Source organism: Molothrus ater, chromosome 26, assembly GCF_012460135.2.
Source record: "Molothrus ater isolate BHLD 08-10-18 breed brown headed cowbird chromosome 26, BPBGC_Mater_1.1, whole genome shotgun sequence".
NCBI classification, from domain to species: Eukaryota; Metazoa; Chordata; class Aves; order Passeriformes; family Icteridae; genus Molothrus; species Molothrus ater.
In genome coordinates this window covers 1,904,283-1,929,804 of record NC_050503.2, presented here as the reverse complement: position 1 = coordinate 1,929,804, position 25,522 = coordinate 1,904,283, and the positions used below count along the sequence as shown (strand labels likewise).

Sequence of the window (25,522 nt, the reverse complement as noted above, 5' to 3'; positions counted from 1 at the left end):
TTATTTAGTGTAGAGACTCTGAATAGGATGAAAAAGTGTCACAATAAATGGGCAGGGGTTTTTCCTGTGGGTTTGCATGTTGTGCTTGGGGCATCCTTCCCATGGAGCCCCAGGGCAGAGCAAGAGTGGGGCCTCCTGAACCAGGGGGACCAAGGGGAGCTGCCCCCTCCTCACCCCAGAGCCAGCTCAGGTTCCCGGGCCACCAGCCAGGCAGAGCCTTCACAAAGTGGCTGCCAGGCAGCTCCAGTGTCCAGGTGGCATTTGGGGACCTCCAGTCCCCAAAAGGAGTTTGGGGCAAGGAGTGAAGCTGAGCAGTGCTGGAGAGAGGGGAGAAAGGGGCAGGGGCAGCAGTGGGGTCAGTGGTCCCACTCCCTGACCCCCAGCTGCATCCACAATCCTGTGGTTGTGTGAAATGGTGACACCTCCCTCTTGGTTTGATTTGTTGGAAGAAAAAGGGAAATGTGGCAAAATGAAGACACACAAAATAAAAGAAAAAGGTGCCACAGAATCAGAATAGAATTGGTGAGGCTGGAAATCCCTCTAAGATCAAGTGCAAGCCCAGCACTGCCAAGGACACCATTGTCCCTCAGTGCCACATCCCCACATCTGTAAAAGATCACAGAACCCTGGAATATCCTGAGGGGAAGGAACCCTCAGGGATCATCAGTCCAACCCCTGTCCCTGCACAGACACCCCAACAACCCCACCCTTAGCATCCCTCAGAGCGGTGTCCTTGAAGATCCTTGAAGATCCTCTCCCATCCTTCCAAAATTGCACTGAGCAATGGGTTTAATCCCAGAGATTGCTGCTCTGGGATAATGGGATCAGGAAATTACCCATGGAGGTGTCATCCTTCCCTGGGTCCTGAGCACAGGGAGGCAGTAACAGCCCCCTGGGGCTGTCCCATGTGCCACCAGCCCGTGGGGACAGGAGGGAGGGTGACACCAGCCTTGGGTGTCCTTTACCAGCACTGAGGGTGTGAGGAGCAGGAGATGCTGGGCTGGGCCAGCTCCTGCTGTCCCTGCTCCACCACTGTCACCTCTCTGGGGGATCTGGGTCCCCATCACTCTCCTTCTGTGCCCCCCTAAGCCAAGCAGCAGCCACCTCAAAATGGGCCCTTTGGGGACCTTTTAGACACTGAGCACCTGCAGTGGCACCAAGGTGGGCACTGCAGCCACACCTCAATGGCCTTGAGCAGCCACAGATGTCACATTGTCCTCTTCCCTCGCCCCACATCCTGCTGGGCTCCCACAGACAGGTTTGGGGTCAGCCCAGAGGGACAGAAGGGAGTGTGAGAGGGGCTGGAACCAACCCTCAGGGACTGCACCCCAGTTTGTCCCAGTGCTGTGGGAGCGATGGCACAAAGCCCCCCACGCTGGAGATGACAGTGCCCCATTCCCTGCACCTCCCCAGGGGCTGGTTCTGCTCTTGGCACCCCCAATATTCTCATGCCAGGCTCAACAACACCCAACCGAGCAACTCTGCCACTTAATTAGGTTAATGACCGTGCTTCATTAAGGAAAGGAGTCTGCGGTGGCGTTTCCAGGCAGATTTGGGGCACGGATGGGGACAGGGAGAGGGAAAGGGGAGGCAAAGAAAAGGGAAAGCGGCAGCCAAGTGCTAATCCCTGGAAAGGAAAGGAGAGCAGGCGGGGAACGGCGCCGCGGGGTCGGAGTTAATCCCTGCTCGGCAAAGATGGAGCCCGGGGCCGCCTTAATCTGGGATCTGGGAGGGCGGGACCGGGATGGGGACGGGGACGGGGATGGGGACGGGGATGGGGACAGGGGACTGGGCCCTACATGTGGCATCGAGCATCCCCTGTCCTACGGGACCCCTCCAAGACAGGGGCCCTCGGATAATTTCTGCCACTGGATGAGACCTCAGACCAGGAGCAGAGGGAATGAGGCATCCCAGCTGTGTCACCAGAGGGAATGGGACATCCCAGCTGTGTCACCAGAGAGAATGGGACATCCCTCCTGTGTCACCAGAGGGAATGGGGCATCTCAGCTGTGTCACCAGAGGGAATGCGGCATCTCAGCTGTGTCACCAGAGGGAATGGGGCATGCCAGCTCTGTCACCAGAGAGAATGGGACATCCCAGCTGTGTCACCAGAGGGAATGGGGCATCCCATCTCTGTCACCAGAGGGAATGGGGCATCTCAGCTGTGTCACCAGAGGGAATGGGACATCCCAGCTGTGTCACCAGAGAGAATGGGGCATCTCAGCTGTGTCAACAGAGGGAATGGGACATCCCAACTGTGTCACCAGAGAGAATGGGGCATCTCAGCTGTGTCACCAGAGGGAATGGGACATCCCAGTTGTGTGACCAGAGAGAATGGGGCATCTCAGCTGTGTCACCAGAGAGAATGGGGCATCTCAGCTGTGTCACCAGAGGGAATGGGACATCCCAGCTGTGTCACAAGTTGGCAATGTCTCTGCCAGCATCTCTTTGCTCCTGCCCTGCCCTTGGGGTGTCTGTGCATTATCCCAGGGTGCTCACCACCCCCTCTGCCTGTGCCTGCACCATCAGGGGCACAGGGAGGCTGAGCCAGTGGGAGCAGAGGCTCAGGTGTGGGTCTGCAGCTCTGTCTCCTCTCAGAGACCTCACCCCTTGCCTCAATTTCCCTGTTCCAATAGAGAGTGAGGTTCATTTATCCCAGCTTTGCACAGGGCAGGATCCCTGGGTTGCACAGTTGGTGAAAGGGATCCAGGGGTTTTCCTGGAGGGAATGGGGCCTCATCAACCCCAGGGCCTTGGGGAGCAGTGTCCAGTCCCAGCTCACAGACAGGCGATCTGTGGGGCCTGGTACTGTTGCAGTGTGATTTCAGGGTTTACCTCAGAACCTCGGCTCCCTCCCCTGATAATTCCCTCCCAGGTGTGTCAGTCACCTCTCCTTTCCCCTCCCAGCACTGTCTGTCAGTCCTGGAATTCCAGAAGGGATTGGCAGATCCAAAGGATGCCCTCTACCCCTGGGGGGCATTGGGCCATCCAGGTGTCCTTTGTCCCTTTGTCCCTCCCCTCCTGTCCCTGCTTGGTGGCTCCCTGCCCCTTCCCTGCACCTCTCCCCGGGGTTAAAGGAGCAGCAGCCACGGGCTCAGGGAGTTCTGTTGGAGCTGGTGCTGCATTCAGAGGCCAGAATAAAGCTCTGGATCCAAACCCTCCAGCAGAAGCGACTCCTTTCCTTCACCATCCCCTTAAAGCTTCTCCAGCAGAGGGAAACCTGAGGAGCAGCCCCTGTTATGGGGGGAAGCTCCATCCCAGCACCACCAGAGCTCCTGTAGGCCTGGACTTGTCTGCAGTGCCCAGCTGCAGCACCCAGCCAGCCAAAAGTGTCTGTGGGGTGAAACACCACACACCCAGGCAGCCAAAAGGGTCTGTGGGGTGAAACACCACACACCCAGCCAGCCCAAAGTGTCTGTGGGGTGAAACACCACACACCCAGCCAGCCAAAAGTGTCTGTGGGGTGAAACACCACACACCCAGCCAGCCAAAAGTGTCCCTGGGGTGAAACACCACAGTTGCCACTATTTGGTTCAGCACCTCTCGGGTTTTTGGTTGTTAATTGCTGTCCCAGATGTGCAGGATGTCTCTGTTTCAGCCCGCACGTCTGAAGAATGAGTCAGAGCTCTTCAGTTTTCGGTCTTGAAGTTGTTTATTAATTCTTATCTATAAAATTTTCTTTCTGCCCAGCCGAGGTCTGCTCAGCAGGGCAGCCACAGGCACTCTGACCACCCCTGAGGGGGTGTTGTCTTTTTATACCACAAACTACGTATAACATATTTACACTTAATTCCCAATACCTATCACCTACGTTAGACAGTGCATTTCTATTCTAAACCAATCCCAAAGTGCCAACATCGCTGCAGAAAATGGAGAACAAGAAGCAGAAGAAGAAAGGCTGGACACGCTCAAGTTCCTCCATTTTGTCCTCATAACCCCCATACCAAAAATGCTAAAATCTACATTTTCACCCTGTGATCATTTTATTATTATACTATTCAAACTTCTGTGACTTTCAGGTCCTCATACAAAGCTGGTAACTTGCTCCAGGGGTCACAATCAAACCCGGAGGTGCTCTGGGCTTTGTGCCAGGGTCTCCGAGCCCCCCATCAGGGTTCTTGGCAACTCTGGACACCTGGAGGGATGCACTGAGCTTTGACAAGCACCAAGGGCCAGACAAGCTCAGGCACGTCCTGTCTGCAATATTGGTAATTATTCCAATAGGGTACTGTCACAGACATCTTTAATGAAAAATCCTTTCCTTAGGATTTTTCCTCCTGAGAAGCTGAGAGGCCTCAGGAACAAAATGTAAACAATGGTTATCTGCTGCTGTGGAATGCAACAGGTGCATCTGGGATTGGCCCATGTTGGTTGTTTGTAATTAACAGCCAATCACAGCCCGGATGGCTCGGACAGAGAGCAGAGCCACAAACCTTTGTTATCATTCTTTCCTATTCTATTCTTAGCCAGCCTTCTGATGAAACCTTTTCTTCTATTCTTTTAGCATAGTTTTAATGTAATATATATCATAAAATAACAAATCAAGCCTTCTGAAACATGGAGTCAGATCCTCGTCTCTTCCCTCATCCAAGAACCCCTGTGAACACGGTCACAGGGTACGACCTTGTCCCTGCTGACTCTGCTCTCTCTCTTGTCACAGGCACATGGCAGAGCGGCAGTGAGCCCCTAGACCATGCCCCACACCATGAGATGGTGGCTCCCGCTGCTGGCCCTGCTGCTGTCCCCGCGGGCGGGCGCGTGCCCCGCACGCTGCGAGTGCGCGCCGCAGCTGCGCTCGGTGCTGTGCCACCGCCGCCGCCTCACCGCCATCCCCGAGGGCATCCCCAGCGAGACCCGCGTGCTGGAGCTCAACAAGAACCGCATCCGCTGCCTCAACCCCGGCGACCTGGCGCCCTACCCGCTGCTGGAGGAGCTGGATTTCAGCGAGAACATCATCTCCAATGTGGAGCCAGGCGCCTTCAGCAACCTGTTCAACCTGCAGACCCTGCGGCTGCGGGGGAACCAGCTCAAGCTCATCCCCCCGGGGGTCTTCACCAAGCTGAGCAACCTGACCCTGCTGGACATCAGCGAGAACAAGCTGGTCATCCTGCTGGACTACATGTTCCAGGACCTGCGCAACCTGAAGAGCCTGGAGGTGGGCGACAACGACCTGGTGTACATCTCCCAGCGCGCCTTCTCAGGGCTGCTGGGCCTGGAGCAGCTGACCATTGAGAAGTGCAACCTGACCTCCATCTCGGCCGAGTCGCTGTCCTACCTCCAGAACCTGGAGGTGCTGCGGCTCCGGCACCTCAGCATCTCCGCGCTGGAGGACCAGAACTTCAAGAAGCTCTACAACCTCCTGCAGCTGGAGATCGACAACTGGCCACTGCTGGAGGAGGTGTCCCCCACCAGCTTCCAGGGCCTGAACCTCACCTCGCTCTCCATCACCTACACCAACATCACAGCCGTGCCCGCCGCTGCCTTGAGGAACTTGGTGTACCTGCGGTACCTCAACCTGTCCTACAACCCCATTAGCACTGTGCTGAAGGGCTCCTTCAAAGACCTCATCCGGCTCCAGGAGCTCCACATCGTGGGCGCTCTCCTGGTGTCCGTGGAGCCGCAGGCTTTCTCCGGCCTGAGACAGATCCGGCTGCTCAACCTCTCCAGCAACTTCCTGTCCACGCTTGAGGAGAGCACCTTCCACTCGGTCAACACGCTGGAGACGCTGCGGGTGGACAGGAACCCCCTGGCCTGCGACTGCCGCCTCCTCTGGATCCTGCAGCGGCGCAAGACACTCAACTTCGATGGGCAGCAGCCCATGTGCTCCTCACCGCCCGAAATCCAGGGCAACGCCCTGCGCGACTTTCCGGACTCGGTGCTCTTCGAGTACTTCACCTGCCAGAAGCCCAAGATCCGGGATCGGAAGCTGCAGCACGTGACGGCGCGGGAGGGACAGTCCGTGTCCTTCCTGTGCCGCGCCGACGGGGAGCCCGACCCCTCCATCGCCTGGGTGTCCCCCCAGCACCGCATGATCACCACCCGCAGCACGGGCCGGGCCACGGTGCTGCCTGGGGGCACCCTGGAGATCCGTTTTGCCCAGGTGCAGGACAGTGGCACCTACATCTGCATCGCCAGCAACGCCGGTGGCAACGACACCTACTTCGCCACGCTGACAGTCAAGGGGCGCCCGGCCGACAGCGCCCACCTCGCCAACCGGACTTTGTACCTCAGCGACTTCAACGACACCTTCCACAACAACACCCAGGTCTTCTTGAAGTTCACCTTGGACCTCAAGACCATCCTGGTCTCCACGGCCATGGGCTGCATCACCTTCCTGGGCGTGGTGCTCTTCTGCTTCCTCCTGCTCTTCGTCTGGAGCCGCGGCCGGGGGCAGCACAAGAACAACTTCTCCGTGGAATATTCCTTCCGCAAGGTGGATGGTCCCACCACCACCACCGGCCAAGGAGGGGCCAGGAAGTTCAACATGAAGATGATCTGAGCCTCTCCCAGAGGAGAACCATTTTCTGCAGCCCAGCCCCAGGCTGGGAGGGCTGGGAGGGCTGTGGGAGGACCGGCCATGTCCCAGAGCTGGCAGAGTGACCTTACTGTGCTGGGACATGGCTGGAGACAGAGGTGCCACAAGCCAGCAGGATCAGAACTGTGGGGACCTCAGGGTCGAGGAGGGATGACCCCAATGTCCTGGCCCTGTTGAGAGCCCTCAGGGCTCAGGGGCTGTCCCAGGGGCTCCTGATGTAGCGAGGTTTTTGCTACCAACTATGCATTTCTTGAACCAAAAGATCAGCAGTGTTTGGGCCTGGGAGAAAAATGCTTCCTATTTTCCTCCCACCCTTTCCCTTTTTTTGTAAGGGACTCTTCAGAAAACTTTCCTGGTAGTTGTTTGTGATTCTTTTCTTGTTGTTGGTGGGGGTTTTGGTCCAATTTTTTTTTTTTTTTAATAAATTTCCAAGAGAAATGTCTTCCGGGGCGATGCAGGACTGGGGAGGTTGTGCCAAGCTCGGGGGTCCCCCAGCCCCTTGGCAAAGACAGACCCCCCTCCTCCCAGGCACAAATGTGCCTTGAGAGCTTTTCATCCATGGATTTAAGATCCAGCATCTGCCAATGTGGGTGCCCAGGGAACTTCTGCACAAGCAATAATAACCCTCCAGGGCCAGGCTCTGAGGAGGTGTCAGCAAGAAAAAAAAGGGAAAAAAAGGCAAAACGAGGCCAAGATCATTAAAATCAGAAAGAGCAACCCCAGGGTGATGCAAGGCCTCCCCATCGTTGCATCCACCCAATGGAGGGTTGGGATTCCTACGGGTTCAAAAGGCACTTTTGGATTAATTTTCTTGGAGTTGCAAAGTCAAAATCTGCAGAAGAGCAGGACCTGGCTCATCATGTGCAGGGAGGTGCTACAGCCCAGGAAAGAAGAGGAGAGAAAAGCTGGGAAGAAGCAGTCCAGGAGAACATCCTGGCTGGCACCTCCATCCCAGATCCTGCACCCTCCAACGCTGACGACCACAGGTCAATGTCCCTGGGGCTGCTTCTGCTGCCACAGGGGTGGTTCCTGCCTTCCCATCCCACCCCTTCCCAGGCTTTGCCCTGGCTCTGCCTCAGGGTGTGGATTTTTGTGTGTGGGAGAAGGAATGAAGCTGGAATGGAAGAGCCTGGATGTGATCTGGAGGATCCAGGGAGTTCATTGCTTCCTCCTCTTCCTCCTCCCACGTGCACTCTGGGGGTTGCTGCAGGTCCCACCTCTGTCCCCATTCCTGCAGGGATATTCCCCACCTGGATGTCCCTTCTCCAGCCAGTGATGGTCAGGCTGGGAGCTGGAGGGAGCAGCTGCCCATTCCCTGATGGGCATCCTGGAGTGGCACCGGAGCATCCGAGGGGTTGGGAGCTTTGTGGGGCACAAGTGGCTGCTCAGAACATCCCCCCAACCCTGTTCTGCTGCCACAGGGTGCCCCCCATCCATCCATCCATCCATCCATCCATCCATCCATCCCTCCATCCATCCATCCATCATCCATCCATCCCTCCATCCATCATCCATCCATCCATCCATCCATCCATCCATCCATCCATCCATCATCTGTCCATCCATCCCCCATCCATCCATCATCCATCCGTCCATCCATCCATCCATCCATCCATCCATCCGTCCATCCATCCATCCATCCATCCATCCATCCATCCATCCATCCATCATCTGTCCATCCATCCATCCATCCATCCATCCATCCATCCATCCATCATCCATCCATCCATCCATCATCCATCCATCCATCATCTGTCCATCCATCCATCCATCCATCATCTGTCCATCCATCCATCCATCCATCCATCCATCCATCCATCCATCATCCATCCATCCATCATCCATCCATCCATCCATCCATCCATCCATCATCCATCCATCCATCATCCATCCATCCATCCATCCATCCATCCATCATCCATCCATCCATCCATCCATCATCCATCCATCATCTGTCCATCCATCCCCCATCCATCCATCATCCATCCATCCATCATCCATCCGTCCATCCATCCATCATCCATCCATCCATCCATCCATCCATCCATCCATCCATCCATCATCCATCCATCCATCCATCCATCCATCCATCCATCATCCATCCATCCATCATCCATCCATCCATCCATCCATCCATCCATCCATCCATCCATCATCCATCCATCCATCCATCTCCATCCATCTCCATCCCTCCCTGCCGTGGGTCCGTCTGTCCCTGTGGCCCCTCATGCCCGGTGCCCCTCGTCCCCAGCCATGCATGCCATGTCCTCCCAGGGTCCTGTTTGGTGTCTGGGGTTTTTTTATCCTTGGGGAGGGGGTGGGAGGTGGGTGGGAGGGCAAGGAGGGGGTTGGGCATGGACCTTCACAGTGGGAGCAAAGGGCAGTGCAGACCTGGCACAATTTTCTATGTAACAAGCATGTGAGATGTATTTGTGAGCAAAACAAAAAAAAAAAAAAGGAAAAAAAGGGATTTTTGTGGCTCATTTGGGTTTTTCTCCCCCTTTTATTCCCTATGTGCCTCGATAAGAAAAGGCAAAATCAGTGGGCAAAGCCTGAGCAGGAGCTGGAAAGGGCAGGAGCACCAGAATTCACAGCTCTGAGCTCTCCAGACCTGCTGCAAGCTGGGAAGCTCCTGGAATTCCAGCAGGCCTTCCCGCCTTCCTGGGGTTCTGCTGGGATTTGCAGCCCCTGAGTCCGTCCCCACCATCAATCCCACAAACCCCACATAAACAACGTGAAACCACCTCCCAGAGGGTGCCAAAGTCCATATTAATAACTAATAAATGATTAATGCACATGTGCTAACAGACTGCTGCTGCTATTAATCAATTATTAATTATTAATGCCGTGTTTAGGAGGATGTGCCAAAAGTGGAGGGTGCAAAGGCAGCACCTCGAATCCTGCTGGAAAATTGGGGTTTGGGGGGTTTAAAAGGAGTCACATCCACCCCAGAGTGCGCACAGGGAGCCAAATCCCTTGGATGGGGCCAGAAAATCGGGCATGTGCCAGGGGAAACTGAGGCACAGGGGGGCACTGCAGTGGGGCAGGAGCCAGTGGGGAAGAGGAGGTGGTTCCTCCCCACAGAGTGACCCTCCCAGTGCCCTCCTCATTCCCCCAGCCCCAGGGCACAGCCTGGCCCTCCCAAGGCCACCCCTGCCCTTGGCACAGCTGCCACTGCTGTCCCCACCACGGGCTCAGCCAGCCCAGGGTCCCCTGGCCACAGAGAAAGAGAAGCTGGGAAAAAAGTTATGGAAATGGTGCCTTGGAGCATCCAGGGGTGTTCCAAGAGGTTAGAGAAAGTCCCAGGTGCTGCCTGGAAAGATCAGACTCAAACTGGGTGTTCCCATGGACCAGATCATCCATTCCAACTGCAGGAACTACCAAAAAAAAAAAAAAACAAAGCAGATTTTCTTGGTCTCTCTATATATTAACATCATTTTGCTTGGAAACTCCAAACAGGAGCACATCCACACTGAAACACAGACATTTTAAACCATCCCATTCACTGATTTTCGGGTAAAAACATCATAATTTTAACCAGTTACCCTTTGGAGAGGCCACGTCCTGTGAGCTGCACCTTCCATGGCCCAGTGTTATGTTTGCACCAATTTTATGTTTGAGGGGGCCACCTGTCCTTGTGTCCCCCTCAAGGGGGCAATGCCCCTCCCCAAACCCCCCATGTCCCTTTGCCAGGCTCAGTGCCCTGTCCCCTGCCAGCCCTGGCTCTCCCAGCACAGACTGGGCTGGCACTGGGAGCAAAGCAATATTGTAAATCAAAGGTGACTCCAGCGAAGGGGAGAGAATGATGAGGAGGATTCTATGGATATCAGAAGGTTAATTAATTACTTTATTATACTATTGTCTTGGTTTGGAAAGACAGGTGCCTGCTAAGGAAGGCAGGAGCCTCCCCTGAAATGGATAAAATGAACCTCCCCCCTCCAAATTGCTATAAATTTTAAATTAAGGGGCTCTCAGGCAACAAAAATATGGGAGCAGGAAATAACAGTTCTTTAATAGGAAATAAAATAAAAGGATAAAATAAACAATGCAGTAACTAAACCAACACTGCCAGAGTCAGAACCCAGCCTGACACCTGTGGGTCAGGGTGTCGGCAGCAGAACCATTGGAATTGTGGCTCAGCCCTCCTGCAGTGTCAGGGGTGGCTCTGCTGGAGCAGGGATCCTGCAGAAGGGTGGAATCATCCTCTGAAGATCCAGTGGAAGGAGAGGCAGCTGCTGTTCCTCTGGGAAATCCAGTGCAGAAGCTGTGCTGGTGTTCCAGAATCTCCAGATTATATCCAGGCAGGAATGCTTGGCTCCTCCCTCTGGGCTCACATCTCCCAATGGGATGCTGTAGTTCTTATCAGCCATGCAGAGACATTCAATAGCTGTTATCAGCAGGTGTCTGCCCTGAGGGAGGAGTGATTGTGGAAGAGATAAGGAAAAACTGCCCACTGAACAGAAGACAGCTGCCATCCAGATGGTAATAGAGTACATCTTGCCTTGCAATCTGGAACAACTCTACATTTTATCTAAACTGAATCCACTAAACACTCACTCTGCACACAACTGTTTACACTGCACTGAATCTCATGGCTGTTAGCTCACAGTCCCAACATACACACACAGTTGGGCCTGATAGGCCAAGGAAACAAAACATCTTCACTTTGGATAAACAATCTCTATATTTGTCCTGGTTTAGGGCAAATTTGGGAGAAAACCTCCAAAAGGGGCCCCTCCAGAAAGCAAACCCACAGGGCTCTTCCCCTCCAACTGGTTTGGAAAGATTCCTCTGAGAGAAGTGGAAAGAACCTGTTTATTTAACGGGCACAGCACCCCCCAGCACACAAAATGAACAATACCAGATGACACCACTCTTTCACTGCTCTGAAAAAGATGACAACTTCAGAAAGTCTCTCCTGGGGGTGGTTGCTCTGTTATCAGTCCCTCTGGTGCTGGGGCAGCTGCTGCAGCCACAAGGTGCAAACTCTCGGTGTTTCCCAGGTCCCAGTCCGGAGCAGGTTCAAGTAGGTCCAAAAAAGGGAAAGGAGGAACAGTCCAGGAAAAATTTGGGCTGCTTAGCTAAACTAACTAATGAGCAGAAGCAAAAAGCAGGAGCAAAGCAGAAGCAAGAGCAAGAGCAAAGCAAAAAGCAAAAGCAGCACCATGCACTGCCCTGTCTCTGTGTCGCGCCAGCTGTGGGGGAGCAGCTGATAACAAAACAAACAAAACTTTCACTCTTCAGAGCCAGTCTTGAAGGCACAGAACGTGATATCCAGCATAAACAGAACAGATACAAGCATCATAATGTCACCCTAGGACAATATTGTATTCTACTTGGGCACAACACAGGCACAGCAAGTGATAAGAGTTGTGTTTTCCCTTTCTCTGGGATTCAGAGAATGTGAATCTCAGAAATCCTTGGGAAGAATTGTGCCTTGCTTTTCTCTCTGTGAAATGTGGCAACAAAGCAATGCCTCCATCTGCTGGAGAAACGAGCCCTGGGCCACCCCAGCCCGGAATTCCAGACCCCAAAAATTCCTTGGGGGCCGGGGAGGCTCCCACTCCCTCCCCACCACACGAGGGGGGTGGCCCTGGTTGCCAAATTAACCGTGAGGCTGCAGCCCCCATGAGAGAGAGCTGCCGTGAGAGGAAGGAGGAAATTGGGGTTTTTCTCTCATTTCCTGCTTCAAGATGAGTTTCGTGGCAAAGGGAGGTGAAGGGTGGAGGTTACATCTCCTGCCTGTGCCCGAGGGTGTGGGAGCCAGGACTGAACCCCCTGCTCCTTTTGGGGGGTGGTGCAGGATGGAAATGCTGAGAGAGCCCCCCGGGTGGGTTCAGTGCCCCAGGGATCATCCCTGAGCTGAGCACAGAGCATCCCCACAGCACCCTGGGGCTGCTGAATGATGTCATGGCAAAAAAACAGCAAAAGAAATAAAGACAATTAGAAAAATGCCATTTTCCAGCAGCTGCGATTAAAGATCCTATCTCCCACTGGGAAGAGAAATCAATTTCCTTACAAAGCACAAAAGGCTGGAGCTAAGAAAAGCTTCCCTGCATCAGTCCCCCAAGACCAGGGGGAAAAGGGCTCAGCAGCTCCTGCACCAGAGTCTGCAAATGCTGTCAGTGCCATCAGGGCCAGCAATGCCACCAGGGCCGTGTCCTGCAGCTGATTTATCCACCTGGAACAGGCAGCAGAACCCACCAAAGGATTCATGGATGCTGCACTAAATCAGAATTTTGCACAGTCCTGCAGAGGTTGGCAACAGGAAATGACTGTCCTTGTTAAGGGCTTGGGTGGCTTTTAAACTTGGCATTTTCTCCTTGGTTGGAGTAAGACAAATGAGGGATTTCACAGCTAAAAGGCTGTTCCTGGCTGCCCCTCTTTCCCTGGCCACCTCTCTCTAGCTTGGCAGGGTCCCAGGATGGCAGGAATTCTGTCATTTTATTCCTACCATCTTTCGGTACTTCTTAAAGGTAATTTTATTCATTAGGGGAAAACAGTGATGCTTCTAACACTGTGAGGGTGGGCAGGCCCTGGCACAGGGTGCCCAGAGCAGCTGGGGCTGCCCCTGCATCCCTGGCAGTGCCCAAGGCCAGGCTGGACAGGGCTGGGAGCAGCCTGGGACAGTGGGAGGTGTCCCTGCCATGGCAGGGGTGGCACTGGGTGGGCTTTGAGGTCCCTTCCCACCCAAACCATTCTGGTTGTTGGTGCAACATGGGGTGGATGGTGCTGATTGTCCCCTCCCAGAGCCCTGCTCCTCCTCCCTGAGCTGGATCCAAGCATGACTCAGCCCCACAGAGTTTTTATCAGCTCTCACACACGGCCTCAGCACCCAGAAACAGCCCAGCCCAGCCAACAGACACAACCCTGGGAAATACAGAAATAAATACAGGGAGGGAGCTGTGGGCTCCTCACGGGGGTGGCTGCAGGCTCCCAGCACCCCCCGAGTCCCACCCCAGCCACCAAAACCCTGCAGAGGTGCCTGGACCCAGGGTCCTGCTGTTCTTGGGCTCCAGAAGTGAAATTTTCTGTTTTCCTCATGGAAATCCACATTTCCCAAAGGCTGCTCATCCCAACCTCACTGCCCCCAGGAGAAATCCCTGCAGCTGCCTTCCCACAGCACCCACAGTGGCACCACTGGTGACTCAAAGAGTGAATAGGAGGGAGGAAATATTGAAATATTTGGGCTTTAGAGTGTTTAAAAAGTGACTTCTTCCTAGAGGGGATAGACACCAATGGGAGGATTTTTCCCAGCTAAGTTGGGTCACTTGCGCACTTTGAGCATCTGTAAAGCTCTGGGAGACAAAATTTAAAAATTAAAAAAAAAAAAGGTTTTTTTCCAAGGTTTTTTCCAAGAATTGGGCTCCTCTCAAGCAATGGCTGCAGCAGATCCCAGCAAAAAAGACAGATCACAGATCAAAGAATATTCTGAGTTGGAAGAGAAGCACAGGGATCAGCAGCTCCAATTCTTAAAGGAACTGAACCCACAACCTCGGTCCATGTAAGAAAATTAAAATATTCCTCCTTGCCAACCCCTCCCAGAGTAATAACCCAGAGGAAGGGGGTTTTAATTACGTAGGGGGAATTAATTATGCAACTTGAGGGGGGTTTGGGGGGGTCAATCCCCTCCTCAGAGCAGCTGCCACCCTTCAAGCCGTCCCTGGAGCCATCTAGGAAGGAGGAGCAGCTGGAGGGACACAAACCCACAGGTGGCACTGATGGTGACACAGTGACCAGGGCCGGGGTGTGACCGTGTTCACAGGGCTCTGAGGAGACAAGGATCTGACTCCATGTTTCAGAAGGCTTGATTTATTATTTTATGATATATATTATATTAAAACTATACTGAAAGAATAGGAGAAAGGATTTCATCAGAAGGCTGGCTAAGAATAGAATAAGAAAGAATGAATAACAAAGGTTTGTGGCTCAGACAGAGAGTCTGAGCCAGCTGACTGTGATTGGCCATTAATTAGAAACAACCACATGAGACCAATCACAGACCCACCTGTTGCATTCCACAGCAGCAGATAACCATTGCTTTGCATTTTGTTCCTGAGGCCTCTCAGCTTCTCAGGAGGAAAAATCCTAAGGAAAGGATTTTCCATCAAAGATGTCTGCGACACCGGGGCAGTGCCAGGGGGCTCTGGGGGCGCGAGGCCAAACCCGGCTGAACCAAGCCCGGCTGAGCCAAACTGAGCTGAGCCAAGCCCAGCTTCCTTGAGCCGAGCCCGGAGCAGGTTTTGAAAGCACATCCTGCCGGGCTGGGAGGCAGCACAAGGCGAGCCCCGAGCGCCATGGGCAGCACCAGGAGGGGCTGGGATGGGCAGCAGGAGCTGCTGCGGCTCCGGGATGTGCAGCTGGAGCCCCGTGGGACCTCCCTGCCCCCAAGGACACCTCACAGGTACCGAGGGCTCTGCAGAGGGGAAGGAGCTGCTCTCAGCGCGGCTGCTGCCCCAAGCCCAGTGTTTTGAGGGGTCTGGGGAGCACTGGGGAGTTGGGGGCACCATCTGGGGTTGCTCAGACAGAGCTGAACTTTGGAGATTCCAGGCAGAACGGGGAGGTTTAGACAAAGCCACCGTGGTTTTGGTATCGCTGGTGGCAGAGCCCAGCGCCAGGACAGGGAAGTGAAACCAGTGGCTCCATCCCCGTGCCCTCCTCCTTCGGGCTCTCTCCCCATGCCCAGACCCCTGTCCTGTCCCCCAGGCTTGGCTGGGGCTGTCAAAGGCCTTTCCTGCTCTTGTCCCACACCTCTACCAGCGCTGTGTCCTCCCTGGGGTCACCCAGCAGGGCCCACCGGTGCCACATCAGGCCCTGGGCACACCTGGGTGTGTCCCGTGCGTGTGGAGCCCCTGGGGCCTCTGCCAGCCCCAGGATTTCCCAGAGCGGCAACTGAAGTCACTGGGCCACCAAACTCCCCGTGTTTCTCCCCAAAACCGCCCCACCAAGGCTCCCCAGGCCGCTGCTTCCCCTTTTCTGAGCGTTCCTCCCCTGAGCCGGCCCCGGGGGCAGCGGGAGCCGGGGGTGACGCTGCTGCTCCCGGCCCCTGCAGGGCCAGCTCCGCGCCCCGCAGCGCCAGCCCGGACCCGGCTGCCCCCAGCGCGGCCACCCCCATGCCGGACACGCCGGGGGGGTGCCCCCCTCGCTCCCCCAGCTCAGCCCTCATCTACAGCAACGTGGGTGAGTGACCTCCTGACCCCGCTGTGCCCCTGCCTGCTGAGTGTCACCTCGGGCGGTGGCACTGCTGGCCTTGTCCTTCCCCCCAGCCCGCGTCACCCCTCTGGCCGGTGCTGGCTGTGGCTTTGGGGTTGGAAATATGCAGGGGGCAAAGAACAACGTGCTGTACTCCCATCCCACCCCATCCCACCCCCCCACCCTATTCCACCCCATCCTATCCCATCCTACCCATCCCACCCCATCCCATCCTATCCCACCCACTCTACCCCATCCCATCCCACCCCACCCCACTCACCCCATCCCACTCATCCCATCCCACCCTACCCCACCCCACCCCACTCACCCCATCCCACTCATCCCATCCCATCCCACTCCTCTCCTCTGTCCTGTCTGTCCTGTCACGTCTGTCCCTCCGTCCCCAGGAGAGCTGCGTGCCCACCTCGTTCCCCGCAAGGCCAGCCGAGGGGAGGGCGCTGTGAGACCCCTCCCCCGGGCCCAGCCAGACCCGCTGCCTCCCCCCCTGCCCAAAAAGCAGCTCCAGCGAGCCGAGTCCCTCCCGGCGCCGGCACCATCCCAGCGCTGCCATGACGAGCCCGAGCCCCGGGCTGGCAGCAGCCTGTACAGCATCCCGGCAGGACAGGGGGCTCCCCCCCGGGACAGACCCTCCAAGAAGCTCCTGAGCAAGTCCCAAAGCCTGGGGGAGCCGCTGGCCCCAAGCAGCCCCCAGAAAGCCCCCTCAGGCCGCCTGAAGGAGCTGACATTTGGGACAGGGGACGGGGAGCTGGGGCAGCTCCTGGAGAGCCCAGCCGGGGTCTCTGGGGTGGTTTTGGGGTGCCAGGAGGCCTCCCTGGCCCGGCTCTCGGCTCTGCTGCAGGAGGAGCTGCTGGGCCCCGAGGAGAGGCAGCAGCTGCTGGAGGCAGAGCTGGTGGGGAAGCGCTGGGCAGCCCTCGGTGTCCTGGAGCCCCAGCCCTGCTGCCAGAGCGGGGACGCCTGGTACTTCAGGGTGGGCTTCACCTTCCAGCACAGCCAGCTGCAGTTGGCAGCCAAGGTAAGGGGGGAATCAGGGTGAGAGGTCTGGGTGGTGCAGAGGGAGCCAGGAGATCCAGGAGTGTTGGCTTTTCCACGGAACACGACTCTGGGGCCACTTCCCCTTTCTGCAGCCACTTCTGCATTGCTGGATGACACAGTGCTGCTGGCAGGGGCTGGCTGGTGAGGGTGACACTTCCCCTGGGGGCAAGGGACACGTCAAAAACAGCCCTGCTGGGGGACAGGTCCTGCTAACTCAGCCAGAGGGGCCAGCACAGGCAGAGGAGAGGCTGGAGCAGAGCTGGCTGCCCAGGAGAGCAGGATGAGAGCCCAGCCCATGCATCACCCTCATATCCCAGCTCTGGCTCCATTCCTGGGTTCAGAGGGTGCAGCACCACATGTGGGTCACAGCAGGGCTGGTGGCCCAGCCCAGGCCAGCTGTCCTAGCACAGCTGGCCCTGTCCTGTGTGTCCCTGCAGGTCCCCAAGCCGTGCTGCTCCAGCCTGGCCGTGCAGAGCTCCCTGGGCACGCACTGCAGCATCCAGCGCCTGCTCGGCCGCTTCACCGACCGCCTCCCCCGGGAGCTGGTGCTCCCAGGAATCCCTGGAGCACAGAGCCAGGGCCCTTCCAGAGAGGGGCCAGCCTGTCCTGCCCCCCAGCCCGTCCTGCAGGTGCTCCTTTGTGCCGAGGTTCCCCAGCAGACCCTGGCAGAGTTTGTGAAGGGCTCCCACGCTTTGCACAGGAGCAGCCCCGGGCACTACGAACGCCTGGGCTGCCTCCTGCTGCTGCAGCTCTGCATGGGGCTGGAGCACCTCCGGGGGCACAACGTGGTCCAGGGGGACCTGTGCCCTGAGAACCTGCTGCTGGTGCAGTGCCCATGTCCCCCCCAGAGGGAGAAGGAGCCGCTGGGACTGTCCCTTCCACGGCTGCTCATCAGCAGCTTCTTCAAGGTGCAGGAGAAGCAGAGACCTTGTTCCAGCAGCCAGGAGCTGGACTGGAGCCAGGCTCTTGCTGCACCTTCCCCTCCAACAGCAGCTGAGCTGAACTTGGGCAGGCTGATCTATCAGATCTTGCACGTGGACATCTCCCTGGAGAACATTTTGGACTTCAGAAGCAAAAGGCTTCCCGAAATCCCCTCGCTGTCCATCTACTCAGCAGGACTGAAGCGCTTGGCCTCGCTGCTGCTGCACAGGGATCCTCACCAGAGGGTGTCCATCCTGCAGGCCAGGGCCATCCTGCAGGTGCTGCTCTGGGGACCACGCCAGGAGCTCTTTGCCAGGAGCAGGAAGAGCCTGGAGCTGCTCCAGAGCTGGCTGCAGGTCAAGAGGGCTCTGCTGCTCCTGAGGTTTGCAGAGAACTCAGCTGGGGCTGGGGTCAGCCCAGGCCTGGAGGAGTGGCTGTGCTGCCAGTACTTCCAGGGGGTCACTGAATACACCCTTTACCAGGTCACCCAGGTTCTCTATGCTCCCTAAGCAACCTCCAGGAGAGCCCACCCAAAGGTCTCCTCAAAGCTCGTGAGGGCCTGGCCAAACCTGTCTCTGCCCAAACCTGTCCCTGCCCAGGACAGGGGAATTGAAACTAAGTTATTTTTAGGGTCCTTTCAGCCCAAATCATTCTATGATTCTATGAAATCCATCAGTTCCTGAGAAATTCCAGCAGGTCTTCACTGGGAAAGCTCTGCAAACCCAAACCCATGGATGATGAAGTGAGTAAAACCACAGGGTTTATACCCTCAAACCATTGTTCCTTGATCCTCTAAGTCTGGTTTATCAGAGCACCTGAGGAAAGGCAGCTGGATGGGAGTCCCAAGCACCAATTTAGTGGCTGATAATACCAAATAAAGTTTATGGGGTTCAGACTTTGAACAAAACCCTCTCAGAGCCTTTTTGCAGCCACCAGGTTTTTGCTGTTTTAAACAACACTGAAAGCCACCCATCACAGCTCACCCTTCTCAGCAGAGGAGAAACAACAGCTCCTTCAGCCTGTGCTTCCCAGAGACAATTTGTGGAACAGTCACTAATAAAAATGACATTTTTAAAGGGAAAAATACAGCTTCAATAAAACCTGGAGCCAAGCCTCTCAAACACTGGTCCTTTATGTGCTTCTCTGCCAGCATTACACACGCCAGGGATGGATCCAGAGGGAAACACAAAGCCAAACTGCCCTGCCCGGTGGTGATTACCCAGAACAGCCTCCAATGGGCCCTTGTGAACAGCTCAGGTGAATCCATGGGCACCAAGGCAGGGCTGTGGCATCTGCTCCTTGCTGTGAAACACCTGGCAGCACGTGGGACCTGGACCCAGTCCCCAAATCCATCCAGATGTCGAGGGACCAGCATGGTGAAGGTCATTTAAATTATTTCTCAGCAATTATTGATCCACTCACAGCCATCTAGGCTGGGTATCAGGAAAAATTCCTTCACTGAAAGAGTGATCAGGCATCAGCACAGGCTGCCCAGGGCAGTGCTGGAGTCACCATCCCTGGGAGTGTTCCAAGCGTGGATGTGGCACTTGGGGACATGGCTTAGTGGTGATGGGGTAATGGTCAGCCTCAGTGGTCTCAGGAAGCTTTTCCAACCTAAACAACTCCATGATTCAGTGACTCCATCACCTGACAGCAGCAGGGCTGTGCACACAGTGGGACAGAGCCTCCCCACAGCTGCTGTGCCCATGGATGTGACAGTGGCTCCCCAGGCAAACACCCAGAGCCTGGGGCATGGTTGGAGTGAGGAGGATTCCTCCTAGGAGTCCCTGAGCTCCAAAACACAAAAATAAACCAGAGCTGGGACCCTGCAGAGAGCAGCTCAGTCCCAGCCCCATGGTTGGTTTGCTCCCACCTGGAGCAGCACCCAAATCCCCCAGAGCAGCCTCTCCCTGCCCAGGCTGGACCCCATTAACCCAGGCACAGAAATGGGGCTCAGATCTCATTCCAGGTGTCCCGGGAGAGCCCAGTCCTGCTGTCCCCGTGTCTCCTGCAGTATTTGCCGTGGCTACCAGAGGGCAGTAAAGGCCGTGGCACAGCCCCTCATCCCGGGGAGACAGAGCCAAACCCGCTCCCCCAGCTCCTGCCCAGTCCCCCAGTTTTGGTTTGCAGCGTGGGTGACCCCCTCCCCCTTCTGCCAGGAGCATCCAAAGCCAGCAAAACGTCCCATGGAGGCAGGACCAGGCACATTCCACACTCCTGTACCCGTGGAGAGCAGAACATGGCACAGGTACCACGTTGCAGAGGAAAACAGGGATTTTTCCAGATAACCAGAGCAGGAGTTCAGCCCTGTGCCAGCCTGTTGTGCAAAACAAGGACACCCTCCCCTGGTCATGCCACCACCATGATATCCAGGAATATCCTGAGTGGGAAAGGACCCTCAGGGATCATCAGTGCAGCCCCTGGCCCCAACATCCCCACCCTGAGCAGCCCCTGGGAGCTCCTGGAGCTGTGGCAGCCTTGGCACCATTCCCTGGGGAGCCTGGGCAGGGCCCAGCAGCCTCAGGGGGAGAACCTTGCCCTGAGCTCCATGCCAAATCTCTCCCAGCCCAGCTTTGGGCAGTTTCCCACTGTCACTGGCCTTCTAAAAATCCCTCCAGGATCAGCACAATTGTAGGGCCACAAGAGAATTGGGAAGAGTCAAATTAAAGAGCCCAACAAGAGTCCCCACTTTGCACCATCACTGCTCACACACCCCAGTGACTCTGTGCTGCATCTCCGAGGAGTTTCAGGGAACATTTCAGTGTATTCCATGGGATCCCAGCACTGCTGAGCCCAGGGATGGCTGTGGGAGAAACTTTAGGGCCTCACACATTTCACAGCACTCAGAGACTTCTACTCACACCCAGCAGAACCTGGTGAAATAAACCCATCCCAAGGATTCCCCCTGCTCCAAGGTTTTATAGGGGAAAGATTCATCAGCTCTAAACAAGCCTGCAAGTACTGAAAAACATGGAAATACGACAGTTTAAAGCTCAGCCCCTTTGGAAACTTATTTGTTGTCATTTCAGTCCCAGGTTTGTTAATTCCAGCATCTCAAGGAGCCCCTTTCCCCTGACACAGACACCAAGGGGTGTCTGTGGAGCCCCAGCACAGCCCCCTCCTCACCCTTCAACCCCCCCAAGCATCCTTGGTGACACCACTGAGGTGCAGCAGTGCCACAAACCTTCCCAGCTCACAGCCAGAATTCCTGCACTCACCTGCACACACTGGAAAGGCTGCACTGTTACAGGAACACTATAAAATTCCAGGTATTTAAGTTGCATATTTGGTATTTAAAGCAGCCATGGGTCGAGCTGATTGTGTTTCACTTGAGACTTCCCAACCAAATCACACCCTGAATATCCTCCAAAATACTGGCAGAGCAGGCAAGCACTGCTCCTAATTAGCACACCTGCTAATTATTCACTAAAATTCGACTTTTCCAGGATTGCTGGATTATTCCAAGCCCTGTCAGAGCAAACCCATGAGTTCCAGTCAAGCAAAGAACAAGCAAAGCCTTTCCACACCTGCAACTTTAATGGTTGGGGCAGTTCCAGAGCCACCTCTTCAAGAGTGCAAGTCTTTAAACAGCTTAAAACCAGCAATAAAAAGTAAAATATAAATTTTTATTTAGAATTAAAGCAAATACTTCAGTATCACAAACACAATATTAAACTTCAAGAAATATACTGCTAAATTTGGAGGGAGCATTTATTTTTGCACAACCACGACATGCGCACAAAATCCAGAGAAAGATGTGGAGTCTGAAATTTTCAACATCTCACCACCAAAGCAGCTGGGTCACACAAGGTTTTCGTACAAGAGTTAAGATAGACTGGAATAAGATGTTGACAAAATTTCTACAGAATCATCTTTTATAGACAACAAGAAAGCTCTAAAGAGGCAAACATTGCAATCTAGTCTTCTTCTGCTGAGTCTCTCTCAAACGTGTAGGCCATGAAGCAAGCATCTGGTCTCTTGGGGACAAGGGGATGCCCTGGTCTCACAATCTCAAAGCCCAAAAAGCTGAAAGTACGGAGCAGTGCAGCTAGAAAATAAAGCAGGAGACAGGTTTCACCCATGGGATAGTGAAAAAATCACCTGAAATTTCCACCAGAAGGCATTTTGTGTCTCTGGAGGCGCAGGGAACACCCACCTCTGTCATCTCTGTTCTTGTGGAAACAGATGAACACGTGCTCAACTCGGAGCTGTTCTTCAGCAAACTCGAGAAGAACTGCAAAACTGCAAGAGAAACAGCAGGGGTTCAGTGCCCAGGGCATGTCCTGGGATGGGAGGGACCCACAGGGACCATGCAGGCCAAGCCCCGGCCCTGCACAGGCACCCCAACAACCCCACCCTGATCGCTTGAGTTCTGGCAGCAAGTGCTCCTTCAGAGAGAGTTTCAAAGCCCTGAGAGCCAATCCACACAGGAATTCCTAGGGAAGAGGCACAGGTTGGAGCCTCACACCACCAGATCCCTGAAGCCCAGGCAGGACTCCTCAGTGGCACAGAAAAAGCTGATGGAGCTGCAGTGACAGACTCAAACAGCCTGGAAATCTCAGTGCCTAAACCAGCCTGAAACCCCAGACTTTGGTTCTGCCTGCAGCCCTGAAACCAGGCTCACAAGAGAGCCTTCAAAACCCAAAATTAAACTTTAAAAATACAAAGAGCAAAGTGTTGTCCCACCCCCCTGAGAGGCCTCGTGCTAACTCACAGCCAGGTTTTCCCTGCCCCACCTGTCCTTGCTCCCCTCAGGCAGAGCACCACTGGGAATTTCAATGTAGAGGTTGTTGTTGTTCAGCACTGCTCTCCAACTGATGTGTTTGGCATCTGTAAGCCTTGACTGGACATTGAGAATTCTTGTCCTGTTGTTAGGTGTTAGTTCTTCTGTGACATTCAGCCGATTATCCTGCAGCAGGGACAAGAGCAGAGTGATTTTCCTGCTCGTTTTCAGGGGAAGGATTGAAGCAGGGAATGTTAGCAAGCTCACCACGAGCTGATTGCACCTCATACTCACCGAATAAAATAAATTAGCTGAAAGATTGTGATCCCTCTGACTATTCCCTCGCCCACCTGGGATCTTCAGGGGTGGGTGAGGGACATCAGGAGCACCACCGAGGCCCCGGACCCAGGTTACTACAGCAATTGAAGGGAACCCTGGAACTGCAAAGGGAACATGGTTACACAGGCTTGGGCAAAGCCCTGGGACCTGCAGGATTCAAACAGTGTTAAAAAACCCAAACCTAGGCCAAAGGACTCCTCCCAGTGCGAGTGGGAAGATAAAGGAAGCTCCACACCAGGGAGCTGCCACTGCAGTATTTTGAGTGAAGACTCACTTGGAGACTAGAAACGCTCAGGCTGGGTGAGCCAGGTGTGTTTCTGTGCCAGGGCAGGCCTGATGTGAGCTCAGGAGAACCTTCCTGCAGGAATTTGCTGTTTTCTGCTCTCCTTGTTCTGAGGCAGCACAAACCTCCAGCCCAGCAAGGCAGGGATCACTTTTTTCCCCTGGGTTATTCCCCACCAGACCTTCCCAAGAAATTCCAGGGAATTTCAGTTTGAGCTGATGCCACACCTGAACCTCTGCAAAACCTCCAAACCTCTTCCCACTGAACTCCTCAGAGCGATCCCACAACGCTCAGCACTCGAGGAGAAAAAACACTGCATTTCTGAAGGTGCGAGGAATATTTTTAAGTTTCTCCCCATCCTTTTCAAGGCTGTTTCACTCCTCCCGTGGCAGAGCAGCGCTGGCCCCTCCCTCTGCACCATCCTTCACCCGCAGGCTCCACTCTTGAGTTGCGTCATCTCAGCAGATGCAGCAATCGAGGCCCTTGGGGGAATTTTCACAATCGTCCTGTCTCCGGGTGCCAGCAGCAGCCACTGCAGCCATTTGCAAATCCGAATAAACAGCTACAAAATAATCCACCATTTTGCACCCGAGTTGCGGGGTTTGGATTGGTTTGGGGGTTTTTTAATTTCTTTTTTCGTTTTTCGTTGTTTTTTTTATTTTTTTTTAAATGAGCTTGAAACTTGTGATGAATAATCCGTATTAAAAAGGCTGGAAACGGGCAGAGAGGTTAAATATTATGTGCTGGAAGGTAAATTATATTTATATTTTTAATATGAAGCAAGGGTAACAACTGCGAAGTTTTATTAAAAATACAAAATCTGTGCTAACTGAAGGCGTTATTTTAATTCAATGAGTATCCAACCCATTATTTTAAGCTCTTAGAAAGAGACGTTTTTCTTTAATATCAGCATTATTTATTTTTATCTGAGAATGACTGTGAACTACACATTTTTAATTTCCCCCATAAATAAACGTTTAAAACCCTTTTCCAAAGATGTGCTGTGGCAATCTTCAATATTTTCACCTTTCTGCCCAAAAAGGTGGTGCAGAAGGAAGGTTTGCATCCATAAATAGATTTTACTGATGTTTACGTGCTCTTAGGGAGAAAAAAACCAATCTTTAGCTCGCAGTTAAATATAAAACGGTTAAAGAACTCCTTGCACAGTCCACACACGAGGTGGAAAGGGCAGCTCGATGTCCTGAGCATCCACCGCTCCACACCAGCCACCTTAATTCAGGTATTTTCTTTCTTCCCAGCACCTGTGGGGGGTGTTTTAATCTTTCGGTTGAGTTTTTAACCACCAGCTCTCGTAACACTCTTACCCTCGATTCGTTTTGCGGAGTATCCACGGTTACATAAGGGGATAACAGCCTTCAATCCTTCAATATCTTTGCCTAATTATTGTTTTCCCCTCGCCCCCCCCCCCCCCCCCCCCCCCCAGCCCTGTCCGGAGCCTCCCCCAGCCCGGGGGTGCCCTCAGGGGTCCCTCCCAGGGCCGGGGCAGCGTTGGGGCCTCAAAATCTCCTTTTTTTTGTGCTTTTTCCACCCTCCCCTGCCGCCTTTCCCCGCGGGGCCAGGGCCAGGCCGCCCCTCCCCCGCTGGCCACGCAGCGTCCCCCGCCCATCTCCGGCCACCAGGGAGGCGACAACGAGGATGAGGAAGAGGAAGGAGACAGCGAGGGCCCAGCGGTGCGAGGCTGAGGGAGGCCGCGGCGCCTCACCTGCTCTGTCCGGTACTGAGGCTCAGCACAGCGGGCATGATGGTGCTTTTATTCCCCTCTTTCTCTCTAGCGAAGCAGTGGCTGTTGAGTATCCGTTGCAGGGAGGATTTCACCATCCGGCCGCTCTGGTCCGAACCCCGAAACCCTCCGCCGCCTCCGCCCCCCTCTCCCCAGGCGCTGCTACACAAAATGGCACCCCGGCCCCACTGCCTCCTTATATACCCTCCCTCTGTCACGCCCCCTAAGAAGCCACGCCTCTCAGCTCGTGCCACGCCCCCGCACGAGAAATCAGCTTTTATTGGGCAGTTTAGATGTCTATTTAAATATCTCGCTGTTTATTGGCTAAAAGGAGCGCGGTGGGAGGGACATCGGCTGGGGGTGCCGCACGGGAGGCGGGGGATAGCGGCGCGTGATTGGCTGCGCGCGGCGCGGGCGGGGCGGGGCCTGGCGGGGCATCGGCCGGCGGGCGCTCCGCAACCCCTCACTGCCCTCGGAGCCGCCGGTTCGAGTCCCGCTCCCGCGCCCCGCCCGGCTGAGGTAACCGGGGGGGCTGGGGGAGGAGCGGGGTGTGAAGGGAGCACCGGGAGGGAGAGACGTGAAGAGTCATGGAAAAACACGGGCACGTCCGTAGGGTGCAGCCCTGGGGCTGGAAGCGGCGGAGAGGCGGCCGCAGGATCACCTGTGGGACCCCCGTGGGCATCGCGCCCTCAGGGCTTCGCACGGAGCTCTATGCTGAGGGAAAGTTTTAATTAAA

General features: G+C 55.0%; 3 protein-coding genes across 6 annotated transcripts in view; 2 read left to right on the top strand and 1 right to left on the bottom strand.

Annotated features, from left to right (window-relative positions):
• Positions 1-6,503, top strand: part of LINGO3 (leucine rich repeat and Ig domain containing 3) — a 34,346-nt gene extending 27,843 nt beyond the window's left edge. For all 4 annotated transcript variants that reach the window (XM_036399548.2, XM_036399545.2, XM_036399547.2 and 1 more), the window contains one exon: positions 4,660-6,503. In XM_036399548.2, coding sequence (XP_036255441.1) covers positions 4,693-6,498 — 1,806 coding nt within the window. In that variant the 5' untranslated portion in view covers positions 4,660-4,692 and the 3' untranslated portion in view covers positions 6,499-6,503. The remainder of the gene's footprint in view (positions 1-4,659) is intronic.
• Positions 6,504-14,831: 8,328 nt separating this feature from the next.
• Positions 14,832-18,821, top strand: PEAK3 (PEAK family member 3). The gene is made up of 4 exons (XM_054517317.1): positions 14,832-14,938; positions 15,587-15,714; positions 15,966-16,759; positions 17,217-18,821. The coding sequence occupies exons 1-4, from the start codon at positions 14,832-14,834 to the stop codon at positions 18,207-18,209; spliced, it is 2,022 nt and encodes a 673-aa protein (XP_054373292.1). The 3' UTR covers positions 18,210-18,821.
• Positions 18,822-21,215: 2,394 nt separating this feature from the next.
• Positions 21,216-24,946, bottom strand: OAZ1 (ornithine decarboxylase antizyme 1). Its single transcript, XM_036399210.1, is given in 6 exon segments — positions 21,216-21,748; positions 21,857-21,942; positions 22,437-22,609; positions 22,718-22,804; positions 22,806-22,863; positions 24,769-24,946. Coding segments are annotated over 6 exon segments (651 nt in total). The 5' UTR covers positions 24,885-24,946; the 3' UTR covers positions 21,216-21,617.
• Positions 24,947-25,522: the final 576 nt, after the last annotated feature.

Excerpts from the sequence above, each read along its gene's own strand:
- PEAK3 (XM_054517317.1), top strand. The coding sequence starts at position 14,832 with ATGGGCAGCACCAGGAGGGGCTGGGATGGGCAGCAGGAGCTGCTGCGG. Across the intron at positions 15,715-15,965 it reads CCTCATCTACAGCAACGTGG|CACCCACTCTACCCCATCCC; the intron begins GTGAGTGACCTC and ends CCCATCCTATCC. Across the intron at positions 16,760-17,216 it reads AGCTGCAGTTGGCAGCCAAG|GTCCCCAAGCCGTGCTGCTC; the intron begins GTAAGGGGGGAA and ends GTGTCCCTGCAG.